The sequence below is a fragment of the Stylophora pistillata genome, chromosome 1 (genome assembly GCF_964205215.1).
Source record: "Stylophora pistillata chromosome 1, jaStyPist1.2, whole genome shotgun sequence".
In the NCBI taxonomy this organism is placed as follows: domain Eukaryota; kingdom Metazoa; phylum Cnidaria; class Anthozoa; order Scleractinia; family Pocilloporidae; genus Stylophora; species Stylophora pistillata.
In genome coordinates, this window is record NC_142519.1 from 10,577,149 (window position 1) to 10,598,231 (window position 21,083).

At 38.0% G+C, this 21,083-nt stretch overlaps 2 protein-coding genes, 1 long non-coding RNA gene and 1 pseudogene across 4 annotated transcripts; 2 read left to right on the forward strand and 2 right to left on the reverse strand.

Annotated features, from left to right (window-relative positions):
* Nucleotides 1-4,740: 4,740 nt before the first annotated feature.
* On the reverse strand, nt 4,741-11,608 carry LOC148741184 (uncharacterized). The gene is made up of 2 exons (XR_015992477.1): nt 11,261-11,608; nt 4,741-5,235 (listed from the first exon to the last, which is right to left on the reverse strand). It is a non-coding gene; the product is annotated as an uncharacterized LOC148741184 (long non-coding RNA).
* On the forward strand, nt 5,408-10,520 carry LOC148741185 (uncharacterized; annotated as a pseudogene). The gene is made up of 4 exons (XR_015991241.1): nt 5,408-5,413; nt 6,001-6,133; nt 6,260-7,388; nt 10,264-10,520. The product of XR_015991241.1 is annotated as an uncharacterized LOC148741185 (transcript).
* LOC148741186 (uncharacterized) lies at nt 7,532-10,215 on the reverse strand. Its single transcript, XM_088735943.1, has one exon. It carries the CDS (start codon nt 9,881-9,883, stop codon nt 7,994-7,996), a length of 1,890 nt encoding a protein of 629 aa, XP_088592069.1. The 5' UTR covers nt 9,884-10,215; the 3' UTR covers nt 7,532-7,993.
* A 2,212-nt stretch (nt 11,609-13,820) lies between the features above and the next one.
* LOC111322042 (synaptotagmin-7) lies at nt 13,821-20,567 on the forward strand. Its single transcript, XM_022925079.2, has 4 exons — nt 13,821-14,051; nt 14,781-15,553; nt 17,857-17,971; nt 18,807-20,567. The coding sequence occupies exons 1-4, from the start codon at nt 14,012-14,014 to the stop codon at nt 19,112-19,114; spliced, it is 1,236 nt and encodes a 411-aa protein (XP_022780814.1). The 5' UTR covers nt 13,821-14,011; the 3' UTR covers nt 19,115-20,567.
* The last annotated feature ends 516 nt before the right edge of the window (nt 20,568-21,083 follow it).

Consider the following 21,083-nt stretch of genomic DNA (forward strand, 5'->3'; position numbering starts at 1 on the left):
AATTAAAAACATAACATAGTAAATAAAATATCAAAATTATCAAAATTACGGTAAAAGGAAATGTTTTGCTCGGCGACAGAACGTTTGAATGTTTTCACTCTTCACAATGTTTAAAGGAAGTTTATTAAAAATTTCTGCGCCAGTAAAAAGAAAGGTCCTTCTCCCAAAATTCTGTTTTACTTTTGGTAGGGATAGCCTCAGACTTTGCCTCGTGGAATAATTGTGAATATTCGAAAATCTGGTAAAATATGATGAAAAGTAACTAGGAACTAATGAGTGGAGACAGAGAAAAACGAGTTTAGCCTTGTGGTAATAGCGTCTACTGGAAAGAGTCGGCCATTGCAGCTGATCTATTGCTTCAGATGACCGAGAGCAACGTGTAATAATCCGTGCAGATCTATTTTGTAAGCGCTGTAGTCGATCTATATCTTGTTGTAAAAGGTTACTCCAGGCAATGTCACAGTAATCAAATAAGGGAAGAATTAAGGTATTATGAACAAGTATTGCTGCCTCTTTTGTGACGAAACTTCTAATGCGGCCCAGAATACTAACTCTTGACGCCACCTTTTTACACATATAGTCTGCGTGAGCCTTCCAAGTCATAAAATTGTCGAACACCACGCCTAGGTATTTAAAAGTAGTTTCGCAAGAAATGAGCTTTCCGATAAGATTAAGATTTAAAATACAATCGCGCTCTTTATGCCTTCGAGATGTAAATAGTACACACTTAGTTTTTGAAACATTGAGAACAAGATTGTTGTCTTCTAGCCAGTCAGATAGACATTGAAGATCTTGATTAAAGTAAAAGTTAAATTGTCTACTGTTGGGCCAGCAAGATATAAAACTGTGTCGTCAGCGTACATATTTACAGAACAGTGTTTGACACAACGTGGTAAATCATTAATGTAGACAATGAATAACAGGGGTACGAGGATGGACCCTTGTGGCACTCCAGAAGTTATAGCAAGCTCTTCAGATGAATGAGAATCAATTTGCACGAACTGCTTTCTTCCCGTAAAGTAGTCCTTAAACCATAGAAGGCTTTCCTCGCATATACCATAGTACTCTAATTTTCTGAGCAAAATGTCATGGTCAACTGTGTCGAAAGCCTTTGCCAGGTCAATAAACACAGAACCAGTAACAAGGCCCTTATCCATATTCAGGAGAATCTCGTCGGCGAAATAAGTTACAGCCGTCTCAGTTGAGTGCATTCTTCTAAAACCGGACTGTAATTTACAGAGCAAGTTATGATCATCAAAAAAACTTGCAAGCTGCTTGTGGATTAAACGCTCTAGGACTTTAGATACCACTGGTAATACCGATATGGGGCGGTAGTTTCTTGGGTCATCTTTTGAACCTGATTTGTGTAAAGGGGTCACCTTCGCTTTTTTCCATTCTGCAGGGATAACGTTTTGTTGGATAGTTAAATTAAAAATGAGCGATAGTGGATAGGCCAGGGCGTCTGATCCGTCTTTTAGTAGACGGGATGGAATACCATCAACACCTGTAGCTTTCTTCGGTTTTAAATCTTTAAGAGCCTTTCTAACTTCCGTCACGGTGATCTTTCGTAGATTAAATTTTTCTGGGCGGACAATTTGCGGTAGCCATTTGGAAAAGGATCGCGCGGTTGATCGGTGGATCGACCTTAAATCTTCGGCACAAGAGACAAAGAAGCTATTGAAGGTGTTACACTTGTCTTTTGCTTCATTAGCTGTACGAGCAGTAGCGCTGCTACTCTTTGAGCCATTTCCGAGTAGCCGTTTTAGGTTTTTCCAGGTCCCACGGGAATCTCCTCTTGTCTCCTGGAACAGTTCGTTGTAATATCTTTCTTTCTCTTTTCTGAGCTTCAAAGTCACAACATTGCGTAAGCGCTTGTAAGAGCTCCAATGAAGCTCATTGTTTGACCTCAATGCCAGATTATGAAAGCGGTCTCTTTCATTTATTAGATGTTTTACCTCACGTGTCAGCCATGGTACTTTATTTCCCCTGACTCGCACGCGGATTCTTGGGGCATGGGTGTCGGCTACTTCACAAAAAAGGTGTTTAAATGAGTCCCATGCGTCCTCAACATCTGCGAAGGAATTTATCAATGACCATGGAACTTTATTTAGATCTTCAATGAAAGCATCACGATTAAAACGCTTGAAATTCCGGGTATCAATTATCCTCGGGGGAGGCGGTTTCAAACGATGTAATTTACGGACGGCATATGTTGCGGAGTGATCACTAAAGCCAACTGGTATTACCCCGGAGACATATAGATCCGGACGACTGGTAAAAAATAAATCGATCAGGGTCTTTGAATTTTCAGTTATGCGAGTGAAATTGTCAATAATCTGCCGCAGACTAAACTCTTTCGCCATGTTCATAAAGCGCTTCGTAGATGCAGGTTTATTCGACTGTTTCAGGTCGAAACTCAGATCCCCGGTAATGACAATTTCCTTTTCCCGATCAGCCATTACTGTTAACATATTTCTCAAGCCCTCAACGTAAGTTGCAACGTTGTCCGCATTCGGTGGGCGGTAGCAGGAACAGAAAATAAAACCTTTAGATTTTGGAGGTGTTATTTCCATCCAAAGGCATTGAATATCCGGTTGATCATTTTCAAATTCTTGAATAACTTTGTAATTGAGGTTCGAGGAAATGTAAATGAGAACACCACCATTTCGGCGAGTTTTATCTCTTCGTACAAGTGAGTAGCCGGGAAGCTGAATTTCACTGTCACTGATTGATGAATCTAGCCAAGTTTCGTTTAGGGACAGAACGTGCGGTAGGTGGGTCTCACAAAAAACTCGGATCTCATCCATCTTGTTGACAAGACTTCGCACATTCAAATTACAAATTCTTAAGCCTTTTACCGTACTCAACTTGAAGTTTCCACTTTGAGAAGTTGATTTTGGACCAGGGTTTCGCTCAACATTGCCACTGGACAAGAGTAGCGATAAGCATAGGCAATAGGCCAAAGTAGAGGTGGTGTGCTTTGAGAGTTTGACTTTATGGTTGCCCGCCATATCGACTGCTCGAGCTGCAAACTCATTCAGCGCAGTTTGAGCTATTTTTGCCTTGAAGTCGCTTTTCCAGCGCTCGTTTAATCCGTCCAAAGGTTCTTCACCAAGCAGACTGCCATGTCGAAATATTTTATGCCGGTTTACCGGCAAAATAAAGCAAAGAAGGTGAAATAAGTAAAGAGCTGCCGAGATGCCAACCAACCCTCTTGGCGCCATGTCTCTTCTCGTTTGATTGAAAGGACCACAGGTAAATTAAAGTAAATTAGTCACCGTGAAGAGTTTCAAAGCTGACGTTTCGAGCGTTAGCCCTTCTTCTGACGAAGGGCTAGCGATCGAAACGTCAGCTTTGAAACTCTTTACAGTGGCTAATTTACTTTATCAACTCAGTTGATAAAACCAAATTTTCTAGTTACTCCCACCGCCGCAGCACCACAGTTTCTTTACAACTTGCTCCCTTTCTTCATACTATACTAAAAGCTGTTTTGAAAATGGTTTCGTCAAAAGTACTGTCCACTTACAAGTGCTACTACCATTGAAATTTGAAATCATATCTGCATTACTGGAATTTTAGGCAGTTATTTGGGGACCGGTCATCATTTATTCCCTGAACTTCCCAAAAGTATATGTATCCTGCTGATTGGTTGGCCTGGGTGAATAAGTATAACGAATAAAATCAATCATATCTTTTTTGTATGAGACGTATGTATACAAGGCTAGGAATTTTACAACAAGTGATTAAGTTTCTTAGTTTGAGTACATTTCAGCTGGCAGAGATCCTATGAAAGGATAGAAGCAAATTATCAAAGCGGTTTTATTTTGCCACGCATGATTGCTTCATAACGATACCGTTAGTAGTAGCTAGGGTCATTTGAAAAATTGGCCTTTGAACGGAGCTACTGAAAGTTTTAACAGTGATTCGCGCTTTCGTTTTGAAGCGTTACTGTAGCTTTGAAGGTTTCTGATGTATGGTGGCCGTTTATTTTTGTTCTGGTTGCCAGAGGAAGCAAGTCAAACTAAAAAACAAATACAGATTTTTTTAAGTATTGAATAACATTTGAGAGTCTAACGAAATTTAACTTACAATTCGTAGGACATTCCATACATCTTATAGATCTTTTCGTGATCTCTGGCTGACCGTTATTTTGAATATTGGATTCTTCGCGACTTTAAATAAAAAGAGGGGTTGGTCCCCAGACTCCCTGGGACAACGCTCTGGCGCCAAAACTATAAAACACTAAGTGCAAATCAAACAGAGAGACTATTTGAAGCCAGAGTGGTCATGGGGTCTTACTCAGTATACTCTCAGGTAATTGTCACTGCGACAGGGCATTTTATTAATGAAATCAGGAAGAGCACTACTACTCGATCCAAATAGTTTTGACTTTATGAATGCAGGTGTGACAGCGAGGGTGAGGAATATACAGGGTCAGTCAAGGACATAATAAAGGACATCATATAACAAAATTAATTGGTTAGAGACTCCATGCACTCGAGTTATTTTCATTTAACAGCCTTTAAGACCAGCTTGAAAGTGAAATAGAGGGTTTTTATAAACGGGCTGTACAAATGAGATCGTTGGAACGGAGGACTTGAATTCGCCAACGGGACTTCCAGTGCGATGCTCAACGAGTTTGCTGGAAAATTCCGAAACATTGTGACATGACAGCCACGAAGTATTTTGGCCCACGTATTTAATAACTTTTTTTAAAGTATAATTTTTTTAAGAGAGGAACTCTTAAACATGACCGCATTTATTTGAACAAATCTTAGATCAGATGGAACACTCGGATACACCGACCCTGTAACCTATTATGCTGGATAGATGGATGGATGACCTTTATTTAAACACGATAAAAATTTAAAGCCACAAGCTCGCCGGGGTCGTGCTTATTCTTGATCTACTGTTTTTCACCTTTGTTTTTTCTCAGTTGGAAATTACTACAGTGAGAGGAGGTCGGTCCGGTTTTAGGGGGGTTATCTATATCCCTGTACCTCTGGAAATTGTGAGGAAGTCGGTTAGGTTTCAGAGAGCTTATCCACATCCCGTAACATGGAAAAATTGTCGGGAAGTCGGTTCAAGTTCATAGAGCTTTATCCACATCCATGCAATTCTTAACATTGTAAGGTAGTCGGTTCAGGCTCAGAGAGCTTATCCACATTCCGTAACTCGGAAAATTGTAGGGAAGTCGGTCCAAATTGACCAAGTTCACAGGGCTTATCCACATCCCTGTTAAAAAAGAGGAAAAAAAAATAACTAGTTCATTCATGATGATAATTACCTTCCAGTAATCTTAAAAAAAGTGGCAAGTATGTTTTTTAATCAATTAGCAGAAGTGTTACCAAAAACAATAGTTTCGAAACGAATCATTGCTTTTGAACTGTGTAACTGACACGGTGGAATGGAAGTATCCATATTTTTATATCTCAAAAATCAGTTCAAAATTTATGACCCTTCGATAGTTATATCGTATATATGTATGTATATATATATATTTATTAAAAACTGGATCACTGGATAATGCAATAGGCTCCTTGCACTAAGAAGTCACGTGATCTTCTCCGCCATGTTGGAGGGCAAACAAATCAGTTGCTACGGGAAACTATGGCTGCCTCGTGGGGTCACGAAAGGTCAGTTACACAAATATTTTCAATATTAGCTTCTTTATTTTGGAACAAAACGATCTTTGTCCACTCGTCAAATTTGCATAATGCCCAAAGAGCTTCTGTGATCGAACATTTGTATTCACTTTTACTTCTAACGCGTCGGGAACGAACGAATGGCAGGCGAAAGTTTATTTAAGCTTAATCCTATCAACTGATTCATTCATTCATTCATTTATTCGATTTTTCGCAAGAGTTCTGCTCTTTCTTTGGGTTAGGTAAAGATTGTCAAGAATTGTAGTCTAGTTGCATGTCTACAAAATGCGAAACTTACCGGAGGTTGACGCTATTTAGCTTTGTTTGATTGGACTGATTTTCTCAGTAATCCAAGTGTGGACCCTTACGTTTACCGAGTATAACCTTCATTGATGTAGAGAAATATGCAACACGTTAAACGGGTTGTGAAAGCACTGCAAACGTTTACAAATATTTTGCAGAACCAGGATATCTCCATAACATCAAAAGTAAGTGCACTGGTAAATAAATTGGTGTACTCTCCTGAAAGTTGCTGATGTTTTCGCCTTTCATGTTATGAAACCATTCCTTAAAAAGTGGTAAAGACTGATCCTAATTAATTTTACAAATTTCAGTTACATATAGTGACTCGGAGGCATTTTTTTCGGCCAGATGCTACAGATCGATGAAGAAAATGAAACACCACATTCCCTTCAAGGGATAATTGGTATGGATCAAACAAGTGTCTGGAAAGTGTTCTTGTGTAGCAGGTGTTGGAGGGATTTGTCACCATGTTGTGGGCCATCTTTTTTACTTGTCACACTTTAAGCAACTTGGGCTAAAGAGCTTACCTGATGATCTGACATATACTATGATGGCGCAGTGATGGAGTGTTCCCAGAGGGAAGCACATAAATCCTCAATGCGTGGACACCTTGATGGTGAAGATGCCTCAGGAGGGTGCAAACTATAATAAATTCATTAAAACCACTCTGTACTCACCTGCATCCCAGTATCATATTCTGAGCCCTGATCAAAAAGCTAAACTCAAAAATCTAAATCCTGAGCCTTTGCTGTGGAGTTTGTTACCAGATCTGGAAAACTTTGCAAGCTCACATCTTCCTTCTGTACAAACCAAATTTGGAATGGTGCCAAAGGGGTCTGTAATATCTTACCAACAAAGGCTCACAGAAAAATATGTCATAAATGGTTCTGCCCACACCTCATTCCCCAAGCTACCCCTTCCTAATGCAGGTTAAAGGTTTAAGAACAATGAGTCAATTTGTTTGAACAGTGAAAAATCAGCAAAGTTAGAGTCACTGTCAGTCACTTTAGAGATGGTACATGCTTTAGAAGAAAAAATGAGAGAACAGGATGAAAGTGACCTTTGGCATTCATTAAGAAAAAAAAAAAAGAATCACTGCAAGCAAGTTTGGAACAGTGGCAAAGAGAATTTCTAATTTTGATACTCTTGTTAAACAACTTCAGCCATCTAGGCTTGTACAGACAGCTGCTATGAACCCGCTATAGAAATGGGGGGAAGAGCAGCATCCATATATGCCACTAAAGCAAAGAAAGGGATAGTAAACTTGTACTCAAGTGGTCTGGTAATAATCCAAAATGCCCCTGGCTTGGAAGTCTTCCAGACAGGAAGGTTTAAGATATTGAGGCAGCTCAAAATGGTTCATCAAGTCCCTATGGCTTCTTTGAGACAAAGATTGTCCAGGAAGGAACAACCAACTTACATGATGTGGCTTACCTTAAGGTGGCTCGATAGTCTAAAAATGCTCATTTTGGCAACAATTTTACCAACACTTAAACTTTAAATCATATCATTATACTTGTGCCACAAACTTAAATAGGTCTTACCCATTACTTTCCACTAAGTTAGGAGAGCATTCCATAAAATTCAGAGGAGCCACACCATTTATTCTAGCCACACCCAATTCCGAGAGACAAAAATAGGTATGTTTTTTGGCAAAGATATCTCTACTCTGCTTTATGCTATAGAGCTAAAACTTCAGGTGCTTGTTGTACTGTATCACAGCTGTGCAATGACCTACTTTGAGGTAAGTACTATGTTGCATTCATGAATTAGCTCTCAACAAAGAAAGACCAAAAAATAACCCTGACTACACTTCAATTTACAAGGCATAACCCATGAGTGAGAAGTCCAAACACTATAAAAATAGGTCATTGCACACAGCTATTGACACTTGAGATGCTGTGAAAATTTGATCTACTTATCGTAAATATTTTTTGAGATATTATTGTCACAAGGTTTCAAAACCTCTGAAATACGGAAAATTAGAAAATAGCAAATAAAGTTCACAAGATCATTGGGCAAGCAGTCAAGAGTTGAAAACAATGTTAGAAGGCACCAGCACCATACTGTTGTCCTTCTATTGCCTCTAAAGTGTCACTGTAACCTTTTTTGAAGTTTCTGATCTGTTTTCTCCTTTTTTTGGCTTGCTCAGAGCTTTTACGGCGAGAATGGCGAATTCGATTATGATCTTGCTTTCGGCAAGCTTTGATGCAATGAAATCCTGGGTCAATTCCCAGGTTTCGAAGAACTAAAATGATAGAAATAGTGCCATTGTTAAAATGTGAGACTGCCAAGAAGGTAGCAAGTTCCACCACTGCTAGCCCAGAGTGGGTTTCCTTTGTAGCACGCTGCCAGATAAGGGCATTGATGGCCTCATTTTGGTTTTGCGTACCACCATGTAGACAGCGTGCAAGCAGACTTTGCTCACTCAAGGCTTCAAAGGTGGGATAGATGGCATTAGCCACAGCCGTTGGAAGGGGATGGTTATGTCTATAATCAGAGGTCCCCTGTGCAACATCCCTTTGAAAGCCACACCATGAACTCTCTCCAGGGGGGCACAGGTCGTGATCTGGGCTATCATCAGTTGACTGTGTATGATGCCAAATTGCCATTACAGCATTCTCCATAGCTTGGATATCATGAGTATTGTTCCTAATGGCTTTCCCATAATATACTTGCAGTTTATCAATGACATTGTCTGTTAGCCTGCCCCTTCCGCCAATTGACTTTCCATCTTGAAGACGTGTCTGACCAGTTCTCTTCTTCAGTGAGCGAAGTCGCGACCCCAAACGTTTCTGGACATGGCCCACACATTCCAATTTTCTTACTTCAACAGGCCCATAAACGGCTTCTTCAACAATAAGTTTGTGGGATTTACTGTCTCCATCCCCAAGAAATTCTGTATAACGAACAGAGTAGTTTTGAACAGACCGTTCAAATATGGCAAGCATTCCAGAAGCATCCATCGACCCCGAAGAACCAAAATAGTTTGCCTGGCAAAGATGCTGGTGTCCTTCCCACCACTCCTGAAACTCAACAGTTCCTTCTTTGCTTCTCCAAACCATGCATTCCTTGCACTCTTTGGACATTACTTCCACATCGAGAACTTTACCAGTAACTGTGGATATTGCAGTGACGACCCCATAAGCTGAAGAGTACCCCCTTCTTCTCCAAGTTCCATCCCCTGACACTCCAATGTCAAAGACCCCATCTTCTCCTGGCTCATAAAATTCTTTTGCCTCTTCAGCTGCATTTTGCATGCTCTCCTTGGCTACAGTCTCCGCAGAATTGCGAATTGTGGCAACATGATCTCGATAAGAGTTCTCGTTCATGGGCGGTAGCATGTTCATCACCGCAGCGAATTTTACAAGACTCTGGTGTCCAATTCCAATGTTCCTTGTAGCAAGGACAACTCTTCGGTTGACTTCATAAGCCTGACTCCCTTCGATTTTAGCAGAGGAAAAAAACCTCTTCGAGTATTTGCACTTTTGGGATGTGCATTTTAGCACAAAAAGAGTAGCAAAACCCATCTTGGCGCTGCAATCCTCCTCGAACGTGACGTGGCCATATTTACACATCGGACACCAAAATGACTCGAAGACTGAAGCAAGTACAGAGATATCAATCAAACGAAAACCCTCTATACTTGCCATCTTTTCCTCCTCATCGTTTTCAGGGTCTCCAGAATCGCTAGACTTATCGTCCAACTTTCTCAGGGTAGCAGGCATCGATTTAGTACGATCAGAATTCCGTGTGATGTTTTTCGGAATCTTTTCATCTTCGATATCGGTGATGTCTGATTCCTCGCTTTCTTTCACTGATTCCTGATCATCAGTTCCTTCCATTTCTTCAGAATTTCTTTTCTTAGTATACTTGTTGCCTGTAAACCTCCTTTTTTTTCTTCTAACGTTCCTAAATTTCCTTTTTGGAGGCATAATTCGCTTCAACTCTCAGTAGATAGATCGTAAACAAGCGAACACGTTTTTCTCATGCCAAGTACGTCATGTATCAGCACACAATGTCCTCATTTAGGGCCTAACTATTTACCAGGCCCCTGAAATCTATTCTGGTCACTCCTGTGAAGATTTCTTTGAAATCATTGGCTTTTTTTGGTGGAAAACGACGCGTTAACAATGCTGGTTTCCATAGCAACCGCTCAAACAGATCCAAAAACAGTTGAAAAACATACAATAGCCATGGGAAAAATTACAAAAGACTTACTTTTCTTGAAACTACAATGACTGTTGGTGCCCAGAAACTTATTTCCAAAAATATGAAGTTTTTATGATTTTTTGGCCTATCGAGCCACCTTAAGAATGACCCCATTTCAAATGAATTAATCCTAAACAAGAAACATGCATATTATTTACAAGTACAATGCCAATTAGGTACTTCTGGCCTGGATTGGTGTGACTTTTTCTGTTGCATCAATGATGATTTGTTTTTTTGCCAAAGAACAGTATTTGATCCTATTTTTTCCCAAGAATGTAAAGATAAGGTTGACATGTTTTACTTTAACTATTTTTTGTGAGAACACTTACATCACTGTAATATGTATTTAATGATAACACCCTGTGGCACCTGCTAAGACAGATTATTTTTCAAAATTAATGGTCCCTGAAAATTTACAAGCAAACATGCCACTGTCCACATCTGATTAACAGTGCCCAAAGTGACAAAGGAATTTCGTTGTCGAAAAGATAATATTCTTTAATTCGGCGTATGGCCCGCTCCACATGAATCCGGACTTTGGCTATGGTTTTTGTTTTTTTGACTTCCTTTGGTGAAAACTGTGCATGAGTTAAAAGATATGGTGGAAGGTTTAGCTTTACCCCCTTACTACATAACAGATCATCAATATTAAAACCCTTATCAGCCATCACACTATTATCAGGCTCCAAAAGATCTAAAATTCCACAACACTGTGATCTCTTTATCTGAAATAGAACCAGTAAATAGTAAGGATACAAGTAAACAAACTTATTTTCTCTCACCTTCACTCAGAAATGTTTTATTCGCTACCATTCTGGAAACTACATTGACTCGACTATCATCGCCTAACAATATCAACTTAAAAAATAGACAAAACCGGCGTTGAAAGGGAGTTAAAAAAAAATTATATTACATACCAGTTGGCAAAGTGCGAATTATACGAACGCGAAAACACGAGCAAATATGGAGCTTTCCGACACATCAAATACATCAGTAGGTCTGCTACTATTACAGTCGCTCTTTTTGAGAGTTCATAGTGGATAAAGATCGTTTTGTTCCGAAACAAAGAAGCAAGTAGAGCAAATATTTGCGACACTCACATTTCGTCGTCTCACAAGGCAGCCATTGTTTCCCGTAGCAACCGATTTGCTTGCCCTCCAACATGGCGGAAAAGATCACGTGACTTCTTAGTGCAAGGAGCCTATTCGCCTTTTTATTGGCATATGAGCCAATATACCATAATCTAATATCTGTACATTGTAATATCCGGTTTCTTCTTACAAAATTAAGTCGAGGAGATTTGTCTAATATCTCGGGGGCGTTTTTTTAATAAAACAATTATTCCATTCACGCTTGTTGGATATGAGATGATTATAGCCAACTCGGCGGCGCTACGCGCTTGTTGGATATGAGATGATTATAGCCAACTCGGCGCTACGCGCCTCGTTAGCTGTCTATCATCTCATATTCATCGCGCGTTCGTGGAATAATTGTTAAATATAATCTTCCATTTTAATAGTTTTAATAGTTTTACTTTGCTGCACATGTATTAATACCAGCGGTTCCTTATGGAATTGCTGACACATTTTTTGCAGGGTAAATAAAGTTTATTATTAAGGCCAAACTGCCATAAACGGTCCTCCGATTTCATTGGTCTCGGCACAAATCATAGTCATTATCGGCCTAATGACCTTGGCACACCTACAAAACAGTATCACAAAACCAATTGGGCACTTAAAAATATAATTAAACATTTTAGAATAGTATCATCATGTTACATTATCATATTATTATCATTAGGTTATGAATTTGTAAATATACGATTCAGCCCCTGGACTGCCATGTGTTTCGTTATATACTATCTATCTATACCTATCTATCTATCTATCTATCTATCTATCTATCTATCTATCTATCTATCTATCTATCTAGTATCTACCTCTCCTCTTGCATCGAAAACCAGATTGCTGCTCCAGTATCGTCCGGCTGGGATCTTGGCCGATCAAATTAAGAATAGTTTATTTAACGGGCTCATCCAGCGTACCGCTTTTATAGAGCTTTTGTTTTTGTCTCGTACGTGTATAATACGTTGTTTTTCCCTTTGTGCCTTAACACTTGTTCTTTCTCTTAGTTTATTCTATCCAGATCAAGCTTGGTCTTACACGAGTCGACAATGACTGATAAATTCACCATCTTCTTGGGCATTTGGCTGTTGATAATTATTTCATTCGAACTTGCAGTTCGTTCCTTCTGCCTAGAATAACGCCTTTGTTTGGTACCGCTTTATTGGTAGGTTTTTATAATTATTGTCTCCTCTGCAGAGAAAAGTATATCATTGAACTAAATTGAAATTTTTAAGCCGATTGTCGGTTGAGATCTTAACATGAGGTTCTAAGACGGATTAAGCTCACATTGCAAGGGCTCAATTCAATCAGGAACAAGCTGTAATTTTCATAATATCGCTTGCATGGATTAGAAGATCAACGGCAACACGCGTCAAATACATACAACGAAGTTTCTGAGAAAAAAAATTACTAGTTGATACTACTTCATCCTGAACTGAAACTTATTCACCCTGAACTAAAAAGACAAAATGATTTAATGAAAGGAGGCTGCGGATGGAATTGCCCTTGCTAATACTTTTAAGCAATCGCGTGTAAGCTGTAGTTGAGTGAAATTCGATATAAACTGCCGATGTGGTGACACGACATAAGAAAAGGGCACCATCTACGACACTTAGTCAACACAATGATCTTGATTATCCGCTTGGACGTTAGTCAAGAAATATAACTTACACTGTTTAAGTGAAACTTCCTAAAAAAAACTCACAAAAACAAAATATATATACAGAAGGAGCAAAAAAAAAAAAAAAAAAAAACCAACAAAAAAACAAGGACAAAAACAAATAATGTAATGAAGGGGGAGGCTCCTGTTAGTTGGGGGCGCATGAATATTCGTCTTAATGGGGGTGAATCGTAAGGAGGCGAGAAATCTATAATTACGTTTTCACACAGCTGTTTACATATGTTTACGAAGTCTTCGAGCACACGGAACCTCACAACTACGTCAGTTCTGGGAGGAATAAATGTCTCGATGGATATTGTTTTCCTTTGACGAGCTCCGTTACTTGTTTTCAATAACGTTTACGCCCACGACAGTGAATGGAATTTATCGTGCCTCTGAGAGATACCTCAATGAATGTTTCTGAACGAATGTCTAACGAACTGTAGTGACTGACTAATAAGTGATAGTAACGGTTAGTTGTCTAAGAGGTTTCTCGACAATCTCTGTACTATTTGAAGAGTTGACATTTCATGGGTCAGTGAGTGTAAGGAAGGCGGAATTTTGGTGTAACCTCTGGTTGTTATGCATCGCATGAATCGCTATAAATTAGCAGAACACCTCAAAGAACATATCATAAATTCCCAGGCGACCATGAAACGTGATGGAGAAAATTTGCCACTAAAAGCTTTTCAATGAGAGTTTGATGACGAAGTGTTGACTACAGTTTGCCCCGCAGAGATGAGGCGCTGGAGGGCAAACCGACGACAAGTAGTTCGCGAAAGACGTGTTTCAGTTAACACTCATACAGACATGCAAATTTGGCGCGATTTTTCCGCTTTGGCTGCAAATTCCTTCCATTATCTTTCTGCCAATCAAGCTTAGGTTGCCATGGCGAAAGTAAAGTTAATGATTATGCGGAGGTGAAAAAGTCAAAAAAATATTAAAACTCTTTCAAAGGTATCGCAACGACAATTTAGTGGTCGATCAGTGGAATCGGCCATGTCAAAGCTCTAGATCAATGGATGTTGCGGAGAATTAAGAAAAATGCCTAGAAGTAACGCTGAAAGATGATTAGTATCCATCAACACACTTCTCAAGAGAACACAGGCGAGTAACTATAAAAGTCGCGCTTTGAATTTAATTTTGGCAAATTCAACACGAGGGCCGAGAAGTTAACAAAACAGTTTTGTGTTTTACCATCTACCAGCGATGATGATGATGATTTTATACAAAGCCTTCGCTTTGATGGCGGGCGAAGTTTGAACTCCTCAGCTGTGATGCGTTTAATCTTAAAAAATAGGTTCAGAGTCTCATTTGTATATTTTGTGTTGCAAAATAAGCGACGGCATTGATATTATAAAGGCCATTGTTTATGTTAGGATATAAAGAGTAGAAATTACGAGCACTTGACGAACTTCTCTCTTGTTGTATTCAAAGAAACAAAAGATTCTTCGCTGTTTTCAGAATAGGAAATCGCGTTAAAACTTGGGTGTTCGCTAGAAGTCGTTGGCCTTAATTTCCTCCGGAAGCAATCAACCTTGAAATGTATTTGTGCGTTTAAATGGTTTTCTATTTCGCTCGTATTTCAAAGGGAATTACGAACGAGTTATTAGAAAAAAGAATAGAAAAAATAGCGCTAATTTAAGAGCTTTTAAACAGGTAACAACCAATAACAACCGCGCAAAACTAACTTCAATTTTGGACGTTTCCAACGGTCAAGTATACATCTAATTCAAAATATTGTCAGAAGGAAAAAGTTGGTATATTTTTTCTCATATTGAATATCATAAATAAACTCTGTCTCTCTCATCACGCTTTTCTTTTTCCATTCCACAGTTCCTTACGGTCCTAACGCAATAGCTATAATCGCCAGCATTGTTTCTCTTGGAACTATAGTAGTGATCTGCTCTTGGTGTTACAAATGCTGGAAGGGATCAGAAAAGGATGCAGAGAGCACAGAAAGTGACTATGATTCATCCTCGGACTCTCAACTGTATGGAGTCCCAGGGCACAAATACCGCGCATTTGCGAAATACTCGACGCTGTCGGATGTTTCTCCGCCTGAAAAGCGCATCGACTCGCCTGGCTATCCGAAAAAATCGCTAAAATTTTCTCAGCCGCCTCCACAAGAGTACGATGTGCAAGCACCTCAGCCGGATATTTCGAACTTTGTGATCCCACCAGAGCCCCCTCTGCTCGATCAATCATCTTCTAAAGAGGATCTAGGAAAGGTTTACTTCTCAATTAGCTACGATTCCCAAGATATGGTGCTCACGTTGAAAATTATAAAAGCGTCTGGACTTCCGGCCAAAGATTTTAGCGGAACCAGCGACCCGTTTGTGAAAATTCTGCTGCTTCCAGATAAGAAGCACAAAATGGAGACTCGAATTAAGAGGAAAAATCTCAACCCAACATGGAACGAGGTTTTCAGATTTGAAGGTTTCCCACATAACAAGCTCTTGAGTCGAACGTTGTATCTTCAAGTACTGGACTATGATCGTTTTTCTCGGAACGATCCCATTGGAGAAATAGAAATCCCGTTGAGCGATATTGACTTGGGGCCAATGACTCTGACTTTCTGCAAGGATCTACAGCCCTGTAAACGTCAGGTATAGTGTCAATATCTTTGTTCGGTGGAAAAAAAAATAATTTAAAAATAATCTCGTGGTTTTCGACAAGTGTTTTTATCTTCCCAGAAAAATAGGTTTCTTTAGAGGCTTTCACAACGTTCTGATCGTTGTCGTACTCGCATTATTAGCACTTCACGTGTACAACTAATTAGTGCCATAAAATTGTTTTGCTAAATCCCCATGCTCGATGTGTTAATTTTGGTGAACTGGGATAATACCAGGTTCTCGCAAGCGAAATACAAAGAACCTGCTCAATACAGATTGATGTCTTATCGTAAACTACCCATCTGCTAATGACAGATTTTATGAATGACAAATCCACGATGTTTTCATTATAATTTCATGGACAAAACTGGTAAAAGTTTGATTAATGCACGTTGCTCATTTCATGTATTAGGATAATTTTTTTTTAAAAAAACATCCTTTGCGTTAATATGAATATAGCTTTCGGTCACAAAATATACATCATTTATACTCTTTATCAACATTTACCGCCGGCCAGAGGAAATTAAAAGAAGTTTACTGAATATTAATCCCTATTTTCTTGACCGAAAATCACTCGAGTAGCTTTACCTTTTTCTGTTACTGCCTAAAAGATACTCTATGAAACAGATTATTTTGCGGCAAATTTGCCTACAATTCTGTTCATTAAAAAGAAGAGTGGTGAATTATTTATAAAAAAAAAAAAACATGGCTAACCGTTGCACGTAGGTAAAGTAAGATTATAGTTACTGAAAGACTATATATAATTGTAGCTTCTTGCATTCTTTCTCTTAATTTTACATGCTCTAGAGACAACACAATTTTCATGAACTTAGAGTTGTACCACTTGTCGCGAGGCTCTGATAAAAGAAATTTTAAGCCTTCTTATTTTTCACCAAAGAAGCCTACTGAAATTTGAAGGTCTGCAATTAATATTCTTTGGTTATGAGATAAATTTAACTCAAAATGATGCCAATTTGTGAAATAACATTTTACATGAAATTGATCTGATCAATTTTTAAAAGATTCAAACATTTGAGTGAAAGAAAAACACACTTTTCCCTGCATTAAGAAACAAATTTTATTTGAACACTGGGATGGCCATAATGTGTTACGATCATAATCACTGTATTGAAAAGAAGTCATCATTTTTTCATGACAATTCAATGCAAAGCTGGAAAGAGGAAATGCCATGTAATAGTGTCTCGTGTTTTCAGGAAATACTGAGAAAATAAAGTCAAAATTGGAGATCTAAGAAATAAATACGTAGATCTTAACTGATATTTAAATAATCTAATCTACAATTTATGTGCAAAATATGCCAATACTTTGTTTCCCTTTGAGCCAGTTCCCATTAGGGTGGAATGGTAACTTCTAGAAGAGCATAGAAGAAATTCTTTTCATTGTTAAAACAAATATCTGCTAACATGGACTCTCATATAGTGCCAGTACTATTCAAAAGCTTCAGAAAAAGAGGATTTCTTTGATCTTAAATCCACACAAAGCACTAATCCTTGAAAGATGGCTATTTGAATTTGTCCAAAATCCAAAAATAATGTGTGCACTACTGGTATTTAAAATGTAAATTACTCATAGCTTGGGTGTATTACAAAAACAATGAAACAATATCTATTGATTTAGCTACCCAAACAATAATAAAAGGCCTTGAGAAAATTTGGACCAGTGACATCTAAATGGAGAAAAGTAATAAGCATTGTTTAAACATAAAGATTGATGTACAAAAAATGTTCTTTTGTTATCTGGTCTTCCATTTAAGTATCTGTCATGGCCATTCTATCCAAAACTTTTATTTGTCTTATTGATGGAAGACAATAAGTACACAGGAAGATAATTCAAATGAAATAAGCAGGATTTAATGAAAATATTTCTATCTTCAGTTGGTTTCCTGGCAATGAACCCTCACAGATTATGTCCTCAGTAAACATCCATAATACATTACAATGTTCACAATTTATGGCTTTATTACCATAAACAAGCTGTTAAAATTTATTTCTGAGCATAACATGTTGCCTTATCTTGGGAGTATTTCTGTAGGTCATAAAAATGCCAGCTGATGCAACATGCATCTATGTGAAATGTGTTATTGCCAGTATATTACAAGTTAGTAAATACAGCAACAGAAACCAACAAAAGTGCTTGTCTGAGATTGGATTGATGTCTATCCTTTTATTAAAATAGAAATTCTCCTATTCATAGCATAGCCACGCATGTCATACAACTCTATTTGGGAGAGATTTTCAAGTTTCTTAATAATGGTTCTGGGTCTTATTCTGTGATAGGAACACCTGGGGGACCTTCTTATCTCCATGATGTACCAACCCACAAATAACAGAATTGTGGTTGTTGTCATGAAAGCCTCAAAACTAAAGAAGATGGACTTCATTGGGTCATGTGGTGAGAACAATTTTGACAATTGCATGTATTGATTTGAGATGATCAAGTTTGTCCTTGACCCTTACAAAGCTTGAAGTTCTTAAATTACACAGCTCACTGAGGAAGTGTTTAAAGAAAAAAAAATCATCTGAGAGTATTGCTTTGTAGAGGGGTTCATTTAAAATAATTATTACATGAGACCTTGCATGGCTTCTGTGATGCACAGCTGTAAGGCTTGATTACAATGGTCATTTGGTTGGTAGTAGGATATAAACCCATTATTGGACAGTTCAGGTGAAAGGTCTTTGATACAGCTGCAAAGTCAAAGAAGGAATGAACCTGCTTTATCATCTTCAGTGCAACTTCCACTGCTGTTCTTGAGAAGGCCTAGGCCACTTACAAGCCTGCCAAAATTCAACCTGATTTGACAACAATTAGTCACAACTGTATAATTCTCAACAGCAATGGAAGTTAAACAATCATGCATTCTGAGATAGTTGACACAGATGTAGGGTCTCAACTTCTTATAAGGTATTTCATGAGAAGACATCACGGTTTTGATGTTCCCCAAATTAAAGGAACTAACTCTACGTAAGTCCATGTCCTACCTTGGGTGTAAGTAAGTGTATGCTAGAGGGCATTGCATAGCTGAGGGGAACCATAAAAGGCACAGTAGCAAAACAGAATGTCTGATTTATAAAATTCGACAATTACTTACATTTTGAAAAGAAATGGACAGAGGCAAGGGAATTGCTTTTTTCTTTTTTTTACAACATTTTGTAATAATTATTTCCACATTTGTGCCTCACATGTTTCAATTCAACCTGATCATTATTTTTTTCTGCAATTTTTCCAGATCCATATGTTAAAATATATTCCATGCATGGAGGGAAGAGGTTGGACAAGAAGAAAACAACAATAAAGAGAAGATCAAAAGATCCTGTGTGGAATGAATCGTTCATATTCTATGTTCCAGTTGACAAGCTTAGAGATATAACATTTGTCTTCACTGTTATGGACTTTGACCGTATCACACAAAATGAGATGATTGGCCAAATAATCTTAGGATATCGCACCACTGGCAGTTCACTAAGGCACTGGACTGAAATGATGGGTAATCCTAGGAAGCCTGTAGCACAATGGCATAGGCTTCAACTTTACTAGCAAGAGGAATTAAGTTTTATGTGGCACTTAACATTTCTGCTAGAGTTCTGCAACCCAAGAAAAACTAACAATGAAAAATAGTAGTGCAGAATGAGATCACTTATTCCAAAACTCAGCAAGCAAATTGTCTACATGTCAAAAAATAGAGAAAACTGCAACTTTTAATTACTACTTTGAACTCAGGAGACCACTTTTTTTAACTTTGTGGTGACATGATTGTACATCATGTAGTTCAGCTGAAAATTTAATGAACAGAAGTATTCCTGAAAACTATCTAGATCTGTATTGTTCTTTCTTACAAAGATACAACACAAGACTGCAGCAAAGTGAAACTAATCATATGCAAACACAAATGAAAATAGCCTCTGGAAAACTTCTAAGTATGACAGATGGATACAACTAAATATACTAAAAATACTTGGTACAAAAATATATTTTGCCCAATGATTCATGACCTATAAACATGTCTTACTCATAAAACAAGTGACCTTCTATGTACAAGACATGTAATTTCATCTCCTACAGATTTACTCAGCCTTTCTCCACCCCTCTAAGAAAATTAAGCATCATCGTGTAAATGAGAAACAATACGCTTTTTGAAGATTTTTATGTCTACACAATTCTGGAAATCCAGGGACAAGTACTAGTAATTTAGGAGAAAAAAAAATAAAGTTTTCGGCTTGACCCTCAAAAGGAAACTTTCATAGTGAGTCAAACCTGCTGTTTTTTTCCTCCCACACAATTATTTGCCATTGAGTCTGCAACAATGTGTCAACCCCCAAAAACAATTTAAGTGGTTTGCAAAATTTATACAAAGGCAGAACTTTCCATGACTGACACTTCAAAAACATGACAGACAGAAGAGTGTCTTAATGGTTGATACATTCTTCAAGTTTACATTTACATTTCTCATGACCTTTTGAGTATTCAATTTCTTGTGGTTTGTGGGTATTAAATGCTTAATCAGATAATGCATCGAGACTTTTCTTTGAGGATTCTTCAAGTATAAAGCTAAGATGTGAAAGAAGTTGTTACATGTACATGTTGTAATGTTTTAGATCTAACAAAAAATAAAACATCAATGTCTGAAAGTATCAACTAACTTAACATTATTTTAACAACTACTTAAATTCCCAACACACTTAAAGGCTTAATAAAGTTAAAAGGTTTATTTTTGAAGTGGGTTTTAATTATCTTGACAGACTTCCTGATATTGGTACCACTTTTTAATTAAGTTTCTCCATTTAAAGGTCTTCTGTAGACAAGCTAACAAAAATTTGCATGAAATATGAACTCTGATGGAATCCATTAGGTTGTTCATTGTGTAAGCACTGATCATACTTTATCAACATTACAAACCAGATGTAAAGATTTATGGAAATGATGTATTTTTAATTCCAGACTAAATTAAAGGAGCTTAGTACTCTGTGGTGAAATAAATTGTTTTAGATTATGTGTAAGTTAAATCATTATACTATCCTGGCCCTGACCCAAGATGAGGTTACATGATATTAAAACAACTGTTTATGTTCTCTCTTTTGGATATAAAGTCCGCAGAGAATTTTCAGTGATTGCATCAAGGTTGGGGTGAAATGGGTGATTAAGTTTAGGAAGACATTATTTTGTGCAACATTTAGTTCATTCTTTCTGGGATGTGCACAGCTGCTTGAAGCAAAAGTAGCACAGGAAGAAGGGAGGGAGCAGATTAAAACCACACTGAGTAAACTAATTCCATGAATGGAATTACAAGTCACTAAAAAAAGATAACACACAAATAAATGTGGAGACACATGTGAAACATTTGTCACAAGTGTGAGACAAAGAAGAAAATGGAGTCCCATTGAGGATTCAAGCCACAGGCCTTTCCATCATGAGAGTAAGAGGCTCTGCCTCTGAGATACAAAATAACTCATTTTAGAGCTTGGCCATGTCTTAGGCTTATATGTAACAATCACACTGCTTAATTCCT

Bases quoted from the DNA above. Each gene is read 5' to 3' on its own strand.
- LOC111322042 (XM_022925079.2), top strand. From the start codon at position 14,012: ATGATTAGTATCCATCAACACACTTCTCAAGAGAACACAG. The intron at 14,052-14,780 runs GCGAGTAACTAT...TCCATTCCACAG, and splicing joins CACTTCTCAAGAGAACACAG to TTCCTTACGGTCCTAACGCA. The intron at 15,554-17,856 runs GTATAGTGTCAA...ATTCTGTGATAG, and splicing joins TACAGCCCTGTAAACGTCAG to GAACACCTGGGGGACCTTCT.
- LOC148741186 (XM_088735943.1), bottom strand. From the start codon at position 9,883: ATGCCTCCAAAAAGGAAATTTAGGAACGTTAGAAGAAAAAAAAGGAGG.